Here is an 18,624-nt window from a genome sequence, read left to right on the forward strand (position 1 = left end):
CGGAGAAACACCCGCAGCTTCAGCGATTCCCCAAAAACGCGGAGAAACACCCGCAGCTTCAGCGATTTCCCATTTATTCTGTGTATTCTCCGGAGGGAGGGCTGGAGCCGCATTGAGCTGCTTAGCCCAGATCGCAGAAGCAGATGGAAGTTCCACCGGTGAAACACAAAAAAAAGTTTGGAATTTAGCTGCCTGCACCAATAGCCCTGGGATGTGTTTGCTTTTCCAAACTCAGACACACACTTGATGAGGAAATCCCCACCATAACCAATTAAAATGTAGTTTATTGGTTTCTCCCCCAGCACTTCTGGGATTTTTGAAGTGTTAAACGTGCGCAATTACAGATCTTTCAGAAACTGATTTGTTTAGAAACCTTTTATGACAAATACTGCCAATGACCACATCACAAGGAACATAAATAGGATACAAAATAGAGAAAAGTAAAAACAAGGTTTATTTTTGTCGCTCTAAGAACCATTTAGTAGAAACAATAGGCCATTAGAGAACACATGGACTTTAGGGACTTGACACACAAAAGACCTGATTTTCTAGGTGTAGGGGATTTTGATGAAGAACTTGAGTATCTGCAGCTTCTCCTTAGTTGGCTGAAGACAAACTCAGGATTTCACGCACACCCAGAACTCACATGGCATTTGCACCAAGATTCCAAATGAAGTGACAATGATTTCCTTCAAATTTAGACTGTTTTGGCTCAGTCCTGGGTGGATATACTCAGGATCAGAAAATTAGGGCAAGAGAAGAAAAGCAACATTAGTAGCATACTCACAAATAAAGGTAAGGATCAGGGAGTATTTAAGAATCAAGTATAAAAAACCAAACCAAACTCATAATTTCTGGTATAAAATTGTTACAAACACTTCTCTCTGGTGAGTGTAGAGCCCAGGCACCTCAGTTATTTTCAGCATCACACCAACAGTATAAAAAATTATTTAAAAAATCCCACAGGCAAAAAGCCCTCACATGATCTCCCCAAAAGAAAAACAGAATAAGAAGTGAAGCACAAAGAGAGCACGTGCAAAAATTAACACACTCAACAAACCTCTGACAGGTTTTAAGAGCAGGAACCATCATGACCTAACAGGAGGAAAACTATATTTTCCATTATACAAAAAACCACCTGGTTTTGGGGCTCAGTTTATGGTCTAACACCAACCTTTAGCACCAAACCAGTATTGCTGATACCCCACATTTTGATCAGATACCAACACCACTTTATTTTCTCATTCTGCAATAAAAAAATCACCCAACAGTCACCCTAAAATGCTATCCAGTTTTCTACATCAATATATGGCTTTTGAAACAAAGCTCCTTCTGTGTGCTTAAAAAAGGTGCAAGTAGAGCATTGCCCTCAGACAAGAGAGCGAGTGTGGCTGGGGGAGCCCAGAAAAGCACTTTCCTTAAAAACATTGTCGTAGGAGGACTTGAGGAACTGGACGTAGTTCTGCATGCTGCGGTTGGTGCTCTCCGACTGCTCCAGCCGATCCCGCAGGTCCTGGAGGCGGCTCTCGTACCGGCGCTCTGCCTGCACAGGGAGCACAAAACAGGCTGAAAGGCAGCAACACCCATCCTCTCCTCCTGTTAAACTCTTCCCCCAAAGTGCTGAGGAGAGCCAGAATTAGCACAGCAGGAGATGGTATTACCATAGATGGTGCTGTGATATTTATAATTTCTGCTCATTCCTAACTCCATTCAGCAACCCGCTGATAAAAGCAGGAGACGACGTGGCTAATCAGCTGGGCTTTTAAAATATATTAGGTGTAGTTACAGGGAATGAAACACACTCTTTTCTAAAAAGCAACTTCACCTGATCCATCAGCTAACACAATTCCATGTAATATTAAAGCAAGGAAGCAAGGTAAATAGGACATGACAAAAGATTCCCAGTCTTTCTTCTAGAAGAAATCCTTTCTCTAGAAAAGAAATTGCACTCTCTCTGATATAAGTGAAATGAAGTTGAAATCTGTCCATGATACCTGGTGCAAATATCCTTTGAACACAAGGAAATTCTGATTCTTTTCTTACACACAAACTTCACACCAGGCTCATTCACACCATTGTACTCTGACTTGCCTATAATTTACCACATAATCCTGAATTGGTGATACAGCAGACATGTCCTATGTCACACACACATGGACACACACAACAGCACATCACATTCAGACACAGCTCTGCATGACTTCAGCAGCACAAGCACAGGATGATTTATGGAATCCAGTGCTTGTCAGGGACCACCAGTACAGCAGGAGTATCCCCCACAAGCCACTCACATCCTCTTTGCTCCGATGCAACTGGTTCAGCTCTGTTTTTTTCCTGCTCAGCTGGGTCTCCAAATCCAACACCTTGGACTGGGCTGCCCTCTCTCTGGAGACTGCTCGCTCTCGAGCTTGTTCCACCTATGCAGAACAACTTTGTTAAAGGGATGTCTAGGGAAGAATGTTTTTCCCTACCCACTGCCCACAAAAGCCCTTTAAAGTTTAAACAACACATTCTCATACATAAGCAGCAGCTCAGTCCAGTGCTTTTCTCTGATGCAGAGTTCAGCTCTTCAACAGTGCTGCCAAACAGCACCAGCACATTACTTGTATTTCACTGAACGTCATGAATTTAATGGGTTTGGTCATAAGCTGAGAAGGCATTTTCAGCATTTTCACTGTTCCCCTTTCACTGCCTGGGTAGCTTTGGGTGAATTCACAAACATGAGAAATTACTCACTTGTCTTTTGGCATCCTCAATGGCCATCTCCAGCTGACGTGCCAGGGAGCTGCACTCACGGCTCTTCTCCTCCAGCCGCAGCTGACACTGGTGGATTGACTCCTCACGCTTTGCTATGACCTGAAGGAATTCTATGTTCTGGGCATTCGTGGACTCTAGTTTTCTAGTTTAAGACAATAAGGGAAGGAAACCTATTCATTTTAAATGGAGTGTGTTTCATTCTGCCTTTTGTCAGGTCCTGACTCCTCTCGTAATAGATTCTATTCCCCTTTGAAAGGTGAGAGCCCAAAGAAACAGTTTTCCAGTCCTCAAATCAAAATTTCGGAGATTGAAGGACTTACAGAGTACCCCCATACCTGCATTTTCTGAGACATTGTCACTAGAAGAAATTTATAAACATAATTAAAAATACTGTAATAACTTGTAACCTCAGAATTGCCAGGCTAGATTGGACAAGAAGCTGGTTTCTTTGCTGTCTAAGCCATCATCCTGTCTAACAACATTCACAACAGGTGCTGCTGCAAAAGCATATAACCCTCAGTGGACAGCTACTGATTAGAGAACCTTGTGGGATAAGCAAATGCATAGAATCCTGGAGGCATGTGGGGAACTGGAACAAGACTGAAGTTGTTTCAATCCCCTGTAAAAACAATGGAAATGGAAGGTTAAAAAAGCAAGAGAGCCTAGTATTTCTAACCTTTCTAGCTCCTCCACCTTCAAGGTGAGTTGCTTTTTCTCTTCTTGGGCAGACTGATATCTCTCTCTTGTCATCTCCATTTTGTCCCCCTGGAGGTCAATCTAAAAATTACAGGAATTAATTACTTCACAGAGTAGTCACTACACACACATGTCCAACCACCTAAAACATATGCAGCTCTCAGAAGGAAATATGTTCCATTCATAATGTCTGGAGACCTTCAGAAAGGGAACAGTGGATAGAAAAGAACTAAACATCCATTTTGCTGATGCTTCCAGTTACAGTCTGGGAAGGTGTAGGACAACTCATCTGTACTGCAAAAGAAAAGCCAGGCCCATAAACTCCTGCATGCAGAGCAGCACCTGCAAGCCAAGCACACACACAACAACAGCAGCCATAAACATGCCAACAGGCCACAACAGCATCAGAGTCTGAAACACCAGGGAGGTTTATAATTCCAAACCAATCAGATTAAAGGGGTCAGACAGAGATCATGTGCTGTCTTGAGGCACAGTTGTAGGTGTCATCCCTGTCTGAAACAGTCCTGCAATACCTACACAATCTTTCTGGGCAAAACACAGAAACTGGGAAAAAACTGAAATCAGACTGAGAAAATGGCTGGGCCAGCACCATTAGCAGAAAATTACAGGAGGGAAAGCTGACAAGAGGATGGAGGCAACAGAAACGAGAGCTGGCATTAGCAAGTGCTGCCATGAGTGATAACAAATCCCAGAAAGATTCTGCACCAAGGGATGAGAAACCTTTCAAATATTAAGGAATGCTACCAGCAAAGCCGCTAACTTCTTGCAAAAAGACATGGCACACACCTTTATTTTGCAGTGCACGTTTAATCTTTTCAAAAAGAGACGAGAACAGAGACGAAGTCTGAACCTTGCTGTGATTAGAAATTCATGCTGTTTACATAGATGAGTCTTCACTTGGTACAGGTGCTTTCTGCCAGTCCCTTACCAGCTCACGGAGATCTGAAATCATGACACACAGGTCCGTGTTCTTCTTCTCGTAACCCATGAGCTGCTGATGGCACTCTGCCAGCTGTGTCTCAGTGTACTTAAGGAGCTCAGGCAGCTTCTCCAGTTCAGCAAGCTGATCCTGGAACTTTTCACGAGCCTGTAATCAGAGAGGAGAAGGTGAGGAACTTTCAAATGTTGCTAAGATCAGGACTAAAAACATTCTCAACTTCAATGAAGTTTTGTTAGTCCACAACCATGGTAACACTGTGTGGATATTTGGCCAGTGCTGGAGTTCAAAGCCTAAGGTCTTTTTCTACTCCAAAAACCTTTCACTTAGGATCTGGCATTCCCTATGGATGGTGTAAGAATGAATATTCTGGATTGTGGGCTTCAATTTTACTAGAAGTACAAGCTCTGTTTTTGAGGTCAGCTGTTCCACATCAGATAATGGTGTAACCTACCTAATTCACTGCTCTAAACCACTATTTCTGCAGCAAGGACAGCAAAGGACTAAATAATTTATACACCTCTGAAGAATAGTCAAAAAGAAGCTGTTAAAAGCTCACTCTGCAAGACTTATTGACCAAGTCCTGAGAAAAAAATAATGCAAAAGGCAGAGTCAAGAAAACCTTTGATTTCCTATTCACAGCTATTTTTCACTAGATTCAGAACACTAAGATCCATGAATGTCTACAACATATCTTTAGAAGCATAGTTACCTCCTCAAGCTCCTTATTCATTTCCTCCTTTAATGTCTTGTTCTCTTTTTCACACTTCTCCAGTCTTGCTGCCAGCTCGTCTGCTTCCTTTCGGGCCTTCTGTGCCTGGACATTCAAAAAAAGACCCCAAACTTTATGTATTATGTAAAGTTTTCAACACATGTGTGCAATGCCTTGGAGTAATTGAAACTGCTCCAGTTGGCAAAAGCTAAGGCATGACAGAATAAGCCACAGTGGAAGGACAAAACACCTTTGTGCAAGGGATGATGGTTCTGAGACCCACCTGTGCTGTGTAGTTTTCAATCAATCCTTCGTAGCTCCTGACTGAGTTCTGGAGTTGTTGCAATTCTATCTGTGCTTGGTTCAGCTTGTCCTCCATTGCATTCACAGCAGACTAGAAATAAGAAAACATTTTCCATTGAGTGCTTGTTAATACCAGCCACCTGAGCTGTCTAATGTTGTCTAGACTATGAAAATACAGTTTTGTCCATGCAAGTTGCCAAAAGTTTCCAGACTTCAGTAGTCTGCCAAATTTACATCTACAGAGCACAGAAGTTTGGAATGGAAAAAAATAGATGTTGGTGACCCACAAGATCACTTCATGGTAAAGGACAACAGGAGAAACATGCCAATCAATTTTTTTGTTCTGGAGATTACCATTCTCTCTGTATGACCTACAACTGCTGTTCTCTGGTCAGCGGCACGAAGGTGAAAGGACAAGATTTAAGATCCCAGCTAGATGAAACATCTAGTATCTAGCTGGAGATACTGCTAACAAAAACATGAAAGAAACACAGTTCTCCCAGTACATGTCTCCTCCCAGCACACTGGCTCTTTCACAGTCAGGTTATATGAACTTATTTGAAACTGTATAGGAGCAATGGGTGCAATTTGACTGTCTTCAGTGGCCAAGCAAGTTGTTATAAAGCAGCCTTCTCTTCTTCCCAGCATTCAATCTTCAAACCTTTAGAGTCACAGACCTTTAGTCTTTCATTATCCTTCCTTAAAGTACAGTTCTCTCCAGTCATTTGGTGCACTCTATCCATCAAAAGTTCATTTTCCTCCCGTGTCGTTTCCTGGACCTTTGCCAGTTGCTCCACCAAGTCTGCAATACGGCTGCCACACAGAAAGAAAATTAATTCTTAAGTGATAAGAAAGAGTAAGGCTCCTAAACTTTGAAAACCAGCTATAGAAACAGGGCTTTTCTCTATCCTTTCATCTTCCTTTACCTGCCAGGTATGCACACCTCTCTGTTACACTGTTCGACTATTTCAATTTTTTTATACCTCCTGGAAATTAACTGGAGTTGCCCCCTAGAGTTGCCCCTAGCAACCGTACTGCAGTGATATCAACATATTTATTTACCTTCACTACAAAATTGCCATCAACTATACCACTTACCTCTTTAATATCTTCTATTCCAGTTATTCAAAAAGATCTCACAACAAAAATAATCTTAATTCAAAGCATCACAAAATGGCAAAGAAGCAGTTCTAAGGGTGAGCAAGCCTGAAAAAGTCTGCCTTTGCTGTGGCAAGTCAGCAGCAGAAGTCACATGTCTCCCTCCACCTCTTCAAACTCTGCTTCTAGCCCTTAGGCAGTGCTGGTTTTGCTTGGTTATTTATGAGCAATCCAACTAAAATATTAATTTCAGTGCTATTATTCAATTAAATTACCCTTGAACTTTAACCTCATCCCCACTCATGCTTCTCTCTCTGCACTGGTTTTATTCTAACCTGTTCAGTGAAACTACTTCCAGTTCAAGGTCATCTTTGTCCTTCGTTACTTTGGCGCAGCGACTCCTCCAGCTCTCGATAGTGCTCCGGCACTCAGCAATACAGTTCTCCTGTCAGACAAGGGAAATTAAGAGGAAAAAAGTAAGGGAGAAGACAAAATCATCACTGGTTTGAGATATGCAGACAATACACAGAGATGCCCTTTACTTAAGACATGCAGTGAACACAGTGACAGCTGAGCAAAGTGAATTTGTTCTAAACTTGGCATAAATGGGTCACGGCATCAAGACAGAAATAAATTTCATTATTCGAAAGAGACTCTCCCAGGGCTGTTACCAGAAGTCAACAATTTAAAAGCATGACCTCAAACTAGGCCTCTCCTGTTTCAGCAGGTACCTTTTCTGTTAGCTGGGCAGTCAGTTTTTGCACATACTCCTCACTCCGCTCCGCTCGCTCTTTCTGTGCACGGACTGCTTTCTTCAGGGCCTCTTTGTCACCATCCATCTTGTTCTTCGTGTCGTTCAACTGCTCCATGGCAAGCTCCAGTTCTTCCTTTAGCTGAGCCTCACTCATCTCCACATTCTGCAGGGGAACAAAGCCCACCATATAGATTAATGCCCTTATTACACCTGCAAACCCAAAGCAGCAACCAATTTCCTAGAAATGGTGAGAACCAGGCACAAATCCCCAGTGTTCAGCCTGGAGGTATTTGCAGTCAGGCTTCACCTGCACTATCCTGTCTAAGTGCTGAAAGAGATGGCAGCATGACATCTTCCTCTTCTTCCAAGAGTCTTGCTTTCTTCTTTCATAAGCTGCTTCCTAAAATACTAATTTCTCTCCTGACCACAAGAAATACTGTTTTAATAGTCACTCGATCTATCTGAGAAAATTATTTTTATTGATTAAATGCTTTATCCAGCTCTTACTAAAACAGATTAAAGCTCCTTTAAATTATTAACACATTTCTGTTCCTTGTAACATCATCACAACATATGCTAAATATAAAACTCTAATAAAAATAAACCAGGGGAACTTTCTCCTCCTCATTAATACTGTAGAACAGATGAACAAGTGTGATCAAACTGGCACAGCATTTTTCAAAAAAAGCCAATTAAATAGTTCCAGTTTGTCTTGATGCTTGACTAAACCAAAGTCAACTTTTCAATAATTATAGTGTAACTAACTCAGGAATAAGAAAATCTAATTAATGAACACAGAACTTAAGGCTAAGATCTTGCTTCATGCCTCAAAAGTGAGAAGATCTCTCTTCTTTTACTTAATTTGAAAATCATGCTGTATGTTAATGGCATAAACATCACCAGCCAGTCAACCAGGCTTTGTAAAAAGGTTGTGCTTCTCTTCTTGTGAGTGAATTCAGTCCATGGGAGCAAAGGAAGAGACAATCCCCAGGGAGCAGTGCAGACATACCCGCAGCTGTGAGAGCAGGTGGTTGTTCTCAGATTCTTTGTTTCGCAGCTGGGCTTGTAAATGGGCTTTCATTTGCTCCATAGCTCTGGAGAGTTCAATTGCTTTCTTTGCCTGTTCCTAGATAAGCAGAACAAGACAAACTTTTTTACTCAACAAGCTAATAGAAGGAACACTGTACAATATGTAGTATAATCTCAGGTTTCTTCACTGAATGATCTCCAGCCACCTCCAGATGGATCCCCACAACTTTTCTTGTCCAACAAAAAGGGACCAAATGAGCAGCAATTTATTTTACAACACATGTAAATGACTGGCCTGAAAGTTATGTTCTAGGGCAAAATATCCTTCAGATCTCATCTTTTCCACTGCATTCCCCCTTTACTTCCTAAATTAAGGAACAGATTTCAGTTTGCCATTGGGAACCAACAGGACCTTAAACAGAATGGCAATTCAGTGCCCAAGCAAAGAGAATTCCACCTATCCATCTTTATGATAGGTGTCTTATTAGCAAAAAATGGAACCCACAATGGTGTGGGAGTTGGTATCTGCCTAGTTTTACAAGCAAGCCAGTCATCTGATGTCAAAACAACCTCATCTTTTGGACTGCCTGTGGTTTTACAGAACTGGAAAGTAGAGAGGAGAAGGAAAAACAGAAAAACAGTATTACCTTTTCTGCCACTATCTGAACTGTGAGGCTTTCCAGTTCTTTTTCTCTTCCCTGAAGCCTGATCTGAAGTTGCTAGAAAAACAAACACCACACAGATGTTCAGTAACAAACACATTTAGGACAGCAGGCAGAAGGCAAGTGGTGTAACTGCCTCCCTGTCATGACCACCTGATCTGTGCATGGTCTGTTATCCACAACAGAATCCTCATCCCCAGAAAAATAGGCTGCATTCTACTCAAGCAGGAAGCAAAAGGGATACACATACATTTGTGCAACAGGGCACAGGATACTCAGTCAGGACCATGCATACTCCACAGGCTAAAAGGGGCATTTACCTATGTCTCACAGCAAGTTTTACAACTTCTGGCAATGCAAAAACTCGTGTCTTAGTTTACAGAGAAGCAAATTAACAAAAACTGGAACAAGGTAACTCATTCAGTAACAGAGCCCAAAACACAGTTATCTCCATTCTAAGCCCCCATTATTTCAAAGGCAACAAAAATTTACCCACTTTGAAATGCAGGATTTTATCCAGAGGTGCAATATGGTGGCTCTGATTACCACAAAAGCTAAAATAATTTTTAATTGATCTAAAAGGCACTAGAGTAAAATTTGACAGTGGAATATAAGACAAAGAAGGGCTTGTAATTTTAGATGTTTCTGCTGTATCATTAAAGAAATAAGAGATTGTGGTTTGCTTACCATGTTCTCTGCATCTGTGTCAGCCATCCTTTTCAGCAGCAATGCCTGACGATCCAGTACCTTCTGGGCATCTTTCTACAAAATAAATGCATAAGAAAATTGTTAACTAAAATGTCAATTTTATACAGGTTCTTTAAATGGAACTGGGAAAATCAACTATTTCTTTTCAGTCACAGCAACAATTCTTAAAAGATATAGAGAAACATCACATTTGCTAATTATTTCACATATCATTATCCATCTCAGAAAGCTTTTCCACTTCCCAGTCAAAGATTAAAATTAAAAGTATGATGGCAATGTAAGATCATTCTGAACTCCCACACTACTCAGGGAAAGACATGTGGAAGAATTCAGACCTTTTATCCAGCCTCACTGGTGGCTGAAGTAACTGCTACCATCAGCCTTGCTTTTGCTGAAATGGAATATAAACTACAGAAAGAATAGAAATTTGATTTGTCTATTGCTCTTACAAGCAATAGAGAATTGTTGTGTACGTGCAGCACAGAATTGTTTCCAATTTCTCTGTTTTTGCCCTCAGAGCCTACAAAATCAAAGTTCTGAATATCCACAGGCTCCCTTAGTTAAGGCTGTATCAAGTCCTCAGACTCCAGCAATCCAAGTGCAGCAGCAGAAGATCTGGCAGCTGATACAGCCAGATCCAGAGGAGACAGCTGGCAACACAGCAGTGCCTGAACCTTTTAAAACAGTCAAAGACTTAGAGGCTCTACCATCCTCAGAGAAGAAAAGCCAGTCTTACTCTACAAATTAGGCAGACATAAAGAAAAAATCCTAAATAAAAACTATCCAACATGTATGGGTTGACAGGGTCTACTGCAGGGCTGGGAAGGAGAGCTGAAAGATTTTAAACTCCAGAATTCCTTTCCAGCTCACAAGACAACACAGGCTCCTGCAGTCAGCCAGGCTCCATTCACAGCAGTTCTCACCTCACGGCATTGCTGCTCTGCAAGAAGTTCTCGGAGTGTCCGGTTGGTTTCTTCAAAGGTGCTTAATTTCTGGAGCAGAAGCTCTTTCTGTCTTGTTAGAGCATTTATATCTGTGCTGCTCATGTGTTTCTCCTGAAGGAAAAGTATTAAACAAACAAAAAATAAACAAAGGAATGAAAAAGACAAACAAAACCCACACAATATAAACAAACGGAAAGAATTGTTCACTTGTGTGCAGAAGGTAACTGGAAGAAAATTCCCCACTTTAAAACTAAACTAGCCAACACCTAAAGGATGTTAAATCCCTTGACTTTTCCTGAAGTTTTGCTGGATTAGCAACTATAGTATTAATTTTTAAGACAGCCATATAACAGGGCAATGTAGTAAATGCAAGAACAAAATAGACACCTACAATGTTGAGTCTCCCAATGGTATTCTTCAGGGCACTGATCTGTCTGGCAGCTGCTGCTCCATCCCTTTCTGCTTCATTCAGCTTGGTCATCAAACACTCCTTCTCCTGCTGCAGGCACTCCTTCTGTAGCCTGCAAGGAGAATTCAGCCATCAGAGAAACAAGAAGCTTTGGCAGTTGTATCAATCACTACTGATATACAGTTGATTGGGTTAAAATTAATAAAAAGCCCAAATCAGAGGACAAAAGCTCTAAACAAAAACTGCTTAAGATTTATCCTCTTCCAGTGTAGAAGCTGTTTGGAGAAAAAGTGTTAAGCAGACACCAGGAGATGGCTAAGATCACAGGTATGAAATTTAGAGGGGACAAATCAGGCTTATACCAAAACTTCACACACTGCTAAACCCAAAACACAGTGCAGTGCTTTCCCTGGGCACTTATGCCACAATACAAATAAGACTCCAAATGGTCAAACAAAAAACAGGAAAGCACACCAAGAGATGCAGCTCAATGTTTTTAGGCAGCACTTGCAATCTCAGAAGCATTCACAGAGTTTTCTGAAAAAGGAATATAAAGTATTAACCTCCAAGTGATCTTTCTTAAGGAAAAAACAAAACTCTCCTAAAGCACTAATGTCCCCCTGGAGACATAAACTTTACTAATTCTTTAGATACAAGGCAGGTGCAAAAATGTCAGACTTGCAGACCTTCAGGATCACTAAGAAAAAAAGCCCATGGTTTAGTCCTCTCAGGGGCTATCACTTCCTGGCTCTGTACGATTTTCATAAAGGTCAGAAATTCTCCTCTAGTTTTCAGCTCCATGTTTGTTCATTTATTGTTCTATCAATATCATCACAATTCAAATAGAATCCCTTGATCTTCAAAATACTAATTGCAGAGCTAGGCTGACTCTCCACACAAGCCAACTGCTCTCAGGTTCCTCTCAAAGTAGGGTTTTTTCCATTCCAAAAATCATGCTAGAACCTTTCTCTGCAGCTATTGCAAGCTGGAGTTCCCCTTCTAAAAGGTGACAAAAAACCCAAGTGCATCAGTGCAGCTGCAGCAGCAGCTATGACCTCAAATGATGTCAGCAATAAGGGAGGGAGGTGCCTCCTAGGTCCCACTAGTGCAGGAACAGTCAGAAGTGAAGCTTTCTTACACAGTCAGGTCCTTCTCCTCCTTTATGCGCTCGATGTTGCGCCTCAGCCGCGAGTTCTCATTCTCTGTTTCTTCCAGTTCTTGTGTGACCTCATGCAGTTCTTCTTTCTGCTCCTCCAGGAGACGCCTTGTACATAGCTCCTGTTCCTCCATTTGCTGCATCTTGACCTGAAGATATTGGAATAACATTTAAACAAGGGGCTTTGGAAGTGATACACAGAAGACAAATTCCAAATCAGTGAACCATTCAGAGTCAATAAATTAACCAAAGTATTAAAAAAAAGTGAAGGTGACAAGTGACAGGACATGAGGAAATGGCCTCAAGCTGTGTCAGGGGACACTGAGGTTGGACATCAGGAGGAATTTCTTCATGGAAAGAGTTGTCAGGTATAGGAAAGGGCAGCCCAAGGAGGTGGTGGAGTTACCATCCCTGTTCAAGAACCACTGGACACGATACTCAGTGCTCTGGTTTATTTAACAGGTGGTGATGGATTGAAGGTTGGATTCAATGATCCTGAAGGTCTTTTCCAACCTTTAACAAGACCAAGTTCCAAGTCCTTCACTTTGGCCACAACAACCCCTGCAGTGCTACAGGCTGGGGGCAGAGTGGCTGGACACAGTGCCCAGGCAGGAAGGGACCTGGGGGTACTGGCTGACAGCTGAGAACATGAACCAGCAGTGTGCCCTGGTGGCCAAGAAGGCCAATGGCACCCTGGCCTGGATCAGGAATAGTGTGGCCAGCAGGACCAGGGAGGTCATTCTTCCCCTGTACTTGGCATTGGTGAGGCCACACCTTGAGTGCTGCATCCAGTTCTGGGCCCCTCAATTAGGAATGATGGTGAGATGCTAAAACCATGTTCAGAGGAGGGCAACAAGATTGGTGAAGGGCCTGGAACATAAACCTGATGAGGAATGGTTGAGAGAGCTGGGGTTGTTTAGCCTGGAGGAAAGGAGGCTCAGGGGAGACCTCATCACTTGCTACAACTCCCTGAAAAGTGGGAATCTGTCTCCCAGGCAACTGAAAGAAAGAGGACACAGCCTTCAAGCTGCTCCAGGGGAAGTTTAGGTTAAACATCAGGAAAAAATTAATCACTGAAAGAATGATTGGGCACTGGAATCATCTGGCCATGGGGGTGGTAGAGTCACCATTCTTGGATGTGTTTAAAAAAAGACTGGACGTGGCACTCAGCACCATGGTTTAATTGGTGAGGAGTGTTAAGGTCAGAGCTTGGACTTGGTGATCTCAAAAGTCTTTTCAACCTAGTTCATTTTGTGATTCTGTGGTTCTAAAGTTGATTTTTGTTTTATAACCATGCAAGTAATTCCATTAAACTTAGTAGCATAAATAAAATGGAATATGCTTGATGTAAGAATCTACTTGGCTCAAATCCTATTTTTCACTGATTTGACATCCATGTAGTTTTAAGTAAAATAATAATACAAGATTTGCTATTTTGAGTGTTAACTTGATGGTGAAAATGCAGTTTACCCCCATCATGATGCATCTTATGAAACCTGGGAATATCTCCCATATATTTTTAATGCCGTGTCAAGTACATAAGAGCCTATTTATGAATACAGGGATTTTTTTACAATAAAACATCAATGCATTGTATTTTTCACTTTCTGGAGTCACCAGTTTTCAGATTTTGGGCTTGGGCAGGAGACATTATTCGGAAATTAAAGCACAGCAATATCTTATTAAATTAATAATATTTTGAAATGCTTCATAGTGTGGCTTAGTGAATTTCCCACCAGGATAGTTTAGCTTTTCTAAATAATTCAGATTGATTTTCAAGCAAGCCAACAAAAGCCTGGGTAGCCTTCCATTGCACCAAGACCTGCCTCCAGCTTCCTCTTGTCAAAGGAACAGCTACAAAGCCCCAATTGGTCTTTCCACTGTTTCCTCACCTCTTTCTTCAGTGTTCCCACCATATTCATCAGGCTGTCTATCTTCTTTTCATATTTGTTAATCTTGCAGCAAGTGGGGTCGTCATCCTCAGTGGAGAGGTCACTGAGGCGCAGAACCGACTGCATCATTTCTGATTCCGCCCTAGGCGCAACTTCAAAGCAGTCACTTGATTCCTGCTAGAGAATAAAGGGTACAACTTTTTTAGTATAACATTATAAATAGCATTCTAAAGCTAACATTGCCAAAAAACAGAGACTGGGTCACATCACTGCAGCAAGGCTAGCAAAGAGAAAAACATTTATAAAAGGTTCGTCCATTTCCATCAGGGAAAGGTCAAGAATGCAGAAAGACTACAATGAAAAAGAAGAAAAACTAATCGAAGCTCAAATCCTCATCTAGGAAGTGCCAGGAATACAACATGCAAAACTATCAACCCATGAGAAAGAAAACATGACACAGTGGTACACAAATGCTCTGTGCTTTAGAAGAGACTTAGACCAGCAGTCCCTCGCTGAGCCTCCAGATGAGATCTTGAAGGGCTCTAGTAAAATGACAAGAAACAAACAAACGTGTCTGGATTCTAGAGAAGATGGAAAGGCATGGCCACAGGCTGCTTATGAATTCTCCATTTTTCCATATTAAAAAGTGAAAATGATTTATAGAAGACATTTTAAACAGAAGGTAGGTGACAGCAGCCTTCTTTCAGATCTGCCCAAGTCTCTCACTACACAACTGCTCTCTTCAACCTCGGCTAAGCTTTTAAAGCTAAAGTTTTTAAGCTTTTTTAAGCTAAAGTTTGCTTTAAAGAGCCAAAGCAGCTGTACCTCCCGTTTCAAGGTGCTATCACGGGTACTTGTTTTGCCTGGGGGAATCCAAGGGGCCTTAGTTTTCACCCGCACAGCTCGCACACCATCCCCTTTTGATTTCTGTTTCTGCTTTTGCTGAAGAAAGAGAAAATAAAATAAATTACAGACCCTTGAAGAACCATTTGCAATTTTTAGAGCTGCAAAACCAAATGAAAGATCATTCATATGGAACCATCAGTGTTTCACAGGATGCATCAGGTGACATGAGGTAGCAGCTGACACCAGTCAGAAGGGAAGGCTATGCACACTGCAGATAGGATGGCTGGATGCAGGACCTGAGAGATCCCTGGGAGATCCCTTCTCCATCCCAGATTCACCTCACAAAAAAGCAGCTATACCATCTGACAATGTGATTGATTTTGGAAAGCCCTGGAAGTATTTTCCCTACTCTGCAGTCAACTAGAAGATCCACATTTATTTGTATTGAACTGAGCTGCTTCAACTGAAGGAGATGTAAAGTGGTTTTGCATAATTCTAACCTTAGAGAAAAATCAGATGCTGTAAACACTCCCTACTGGCAATTAATTAATAGGACTCATTATTTTCACTGTCATTCCATCCCATTCTGAAATTTGCCATTAGCAACAAACATAGAATTAATAGAAGACTTAGAACAGGATGTCTGCAGATAAGGAAGAATGAGATAGCAACTTCCATCAACATTTTAGGACAATTTTCCGTAAATATCCAGCAACAAAAGAGGATATGGAATAGCTAGAACATCAGCTTCAGTTTTGCCTTGTGCCTCCTGTGGATAAGGCTGGGAAGAGATCTTTTTGCTGCAGAGTTCAGGTGACAGGAAATGTCCTTAATGCCAGAAGATGGTTTGAATCAAGATTCTTTTACAAAGCACATTTATTTTAATAGAAGATGCTACTTGAAATAGCTAAGTACTACCTCTCCTCAAAGCTTTCCTCCAAAAACAGGTATGAAGCCAAACAGAAAACATTATCAGGACACAGATCCAAGAAATAAAAGGGAAAAAATCCTCCAAACAATATCACATTGGAAGCAACATTTCTCACACAAACACAAAAAGCAATTCTGTATCATAGAAAAATCACCTTTCAACAAATCAACATAGCAAATGCGTCACAGCAAATTCACCACTGAATATGAAATGAAGTCTCACAGCTCTAACACAACACTAGAACAGACCTGGAAGATTTTATGATGTTTCTAGGGCCTTTCACTTTCCTCTCCGCAGCCCTTGCAACCAACCAGGTACACATTCCTACCTGGCATTTTGCAGGTGTGGTTTTCTGCCCCTTTTTAATATGGACATGGACGGGGATGTTTTCATCCACATGGACGTGCAAAGGGGGGGATGAGGAACGGTTCTTCATGGCTCTTCTCTCACAAATGGGAAAGGGAAATACAATGAAGGGAAACCTGTGAATAAGGAAACTAGAAATAACATTTTCTTCAGTGTTCAAGAGGAACAGTGGCCAGCCTTGGTTAACATTTGTGCTTTTTACCAGTAGCATCTGCCATTTTGAACTGCACACTATTCTTCCGTAGAGTCAGGACTAACACAAACAATTCCTCTGCTTCCAGTATTTTCTGCTTTTAACCTGGTTATTGAAGATCAAACACAGCTGGATTGATAGCAGGCATCTGTAAGAATCATTGAAGTTCAAAGTCTCAAAGCAAGTGAGCAAATCAAGGGCTCCCATAACCAACAAAATCTGATTTCAAAGCCGGGAAAAGAGGAGAATTAATTTAACAGGTAAGAAAAACCACCAGGAAATCATCAGACCACTCCACCCTGAACCTGTATGCTCCTTCATATGTGCTTAACTTTGAGTCTTTTCCAAGCATAAATCCTTAAAAGCCATTGCATCACAGCATTTCTTTAATCTCCACAGAAACACATAACCACAACCTGACAGAAAAGCCTAGAGACAAAAGGCTCAAGTCATCATCTTGGAGCCTGATGCTCCTCAGTTGATGTAAAGGCATAATGCAATTGCAAATCTTACACAAAGCCTCCAGCAGCACTAATTTGATTCTGGCAGAAAGGGTATCATCAGCCTAGGTAAAGTTACTTACAGCTACTCTCACACTTTTAGCTTTTCTGGATACGGTCTTGGCGCAGGAAGCAGTTTCACCACTGATGGACGGGACACACCTGATACAGAAATAATAAAATTATTAAGAGGAAAATGTGCCAATTTCCAACATCCTCTTCCTTTTGATTGACGGGAATACCAAGGCTCAAACATATCAAGTGCATCAACCCAAACAACAAAAGTTGGTGTGCCTAGCTCCTCTGTAAACTACGGGATGAGAGAAGGACAGAGACTATAGTAATTCCTAACACACTGACAATAGCAATTGCTTTAAACAGTATAAATGTTTTGTACAATTATATGACGGCAATATTCACTTACAGGCTTTCAAATTCTAGCTGCAATTTTTAAGGAGCGCAGCAGTACTTCCTTTAATTCAGGAAGAGGAAGACACAGCTTTCTGAAGGAACAGGATTCCCCATCTTCCAGCTATGAGCAACTCCGAAAACTGCTGCCTGTTTTAATCATCTTTTTTTCCAAGGAAGGTCTAAAGTCTCCCCGGGCCCAGCACTGACAGAGCTTTCGAATCACCACGAGTGACAACCAAACGCCGTCACCGCGCCTCCCTTAGCAACAAGGCCCACTCGTGGGTTTTAATTCCTCCTGCAGTCTTTGGAGGTTTTCCAAGGGATCTGCGGCCACCTCAGGCTGGCAGAGAGGCGGCCTGGGGGCCGTGTGCCGCCCGCAGCTCTGAGGGCAGGGCAGCTCCCACCCAGCACGGCCCGCAACTCCCAACGCCCGCCCGCGCGCCCGCGCCAAGCCGTTATCCCCGCCCGACGGCTCTCGCGGGCCCCGCGGCAGGAAGGGCCCCGAAAGGCAGGGAGAAAGGAATAATTCCGAGATTCGGACACCCACACGGTGACGGGACACTCCACAGGGCGGGGCGGGACGGCGAGCTCGGCGCTCTCACCAGTTGGTTCCGCGCGGGGTCCGCAGCCACTTTAGCTCCCCATCAGTGCGGCGGGCGGGGCAGTGCCGAGCATGAGATGAACAAGAAGGATGATTCCCGCACCAAGGACAACAGGCCCGGCCGCAAGGACCTGGCCGTCGTCGCCGCCGCGCCGCCCGCGGCTCCACCATTGGGCGATTCGAACGTGCCTGAGCGGCGGTAACCGCCCCCGGTAACCGCCCGCGGCTCCATGCGGCCGGCGCGAGCGGCCCAGCGGCCGCCCCGGGGCGCGGGACCCCCCGGCCGTGCACTCGCCAGAACGGCGCCCCCAGAACGGCCGCTCCGCCGCACAGAAAGGGGGAGGGCTGAAGAGAGGGTGGGATAACTCGATTATTGAATAAATTTTCTTGGCGTTGTCTTTGAGATGAGTTTTAGCGTCTTAAAGGTGAAACCAGAACTGTGTGCACAGCCACTGTTACTGTAAACTGTTAGCCAGAACTGTGTGCCCAACACAAGGACATGGACATGTTGGACACCACAAAGAAGTTGATAAGGGGATTGGAGCACCTTCCCTGTGAACACGGGCTGAGAGTTGGGGCTGTTCAGCCTGGAAAACAGGTCATGTGGAAACCTCAGAGCACCTTCCAGGATCTGGAGGGGGCTACAGGAAGGCCAGTGAGGGACTCTTCATCAGGAATTGTTTTAGGATGAGGTGAAA

General features: G+C 42.7%; 1 protein-coding gene across 8 annotated transcripts; it reads right to left on the reverse strand.

Annotated features, from left to right (window-relative positions):
• Positions 1-435: 435 nt before the first annotated feature.
• On the reverse strand, positions 436-18,254 carry ODF2 (outer dense fiber of sperm tails 2). Of its 8 annotated transcripts, none has more exons than XM_079323918.1 (21): positions 17,928-18,112; positions 16,998-17,076; positions 16,184-16,295; positions 14,904-15,020; positions 14,079-14,252; positions 12,169-12,335; positions 11,013-11,142; positions 10,601-10,732; positions 9,657-9,731; positions 8,955-9,026; positions 8,288-8,404; positions 7,256-7,441; positions 6,860-6,969; positions 6,104-6,239; positions 5,407-5,517; positions 5,124-5,228; positions 4,403-4,561; positions 3,434-3,534; positions 2,737-2,899; positions 2,292-2,417; positions 436-1,543 (listed from the first exon to the last, which is right to left on the reverse strand). In XM_079323918.1, exons 3-21 carry the CDS (start codon positions 16,289-16,291, stop codon positions 1,370-1,372), a joined length of 2,463 nt encoding a protein of 820 aa, XP_079180044.1. In that variant the 5' UTR covers positions 16,292-16,295; positions 16,998-17,076; positions 17,928-18,112; the 3' UTR covers positions 436-1,369. The 8 variants fall into 8 exon arrangements, with proteins under 8 accessions (XP_079180044.1, XP_079180043.1, XP_079180042.1 ...); XM_079323917.1 differs by lacking the exon at positions 17,928-18,112 and adding an exon at positions 17,339-17,452 and having other exon boundaries at positions 14,079-14,255; XM_079323916.1 differs by lacking the exon at positions 17,928-18,112 and adding an exon at positions 17,339-17,452 and having other exon boundaries at positions 14,079-14,255; positions 16,184-16,337.
• Between the last annotated feature and the right edge of the window lie 370 nt (positions 18,255-18,624).

The sequence above is a fragment of the Erithacus rubecula genome (assembly GCF_903797595.1).
Source record: "Erithacus rubecula genome assembly, chromosome: 21".
Classification (NCBI taxonomy): Eukaryota; Metazoa; Chordata; class Aves; order Passeriformes; family Muscicapidae; genus Erithacus; species Erithacus rubecula.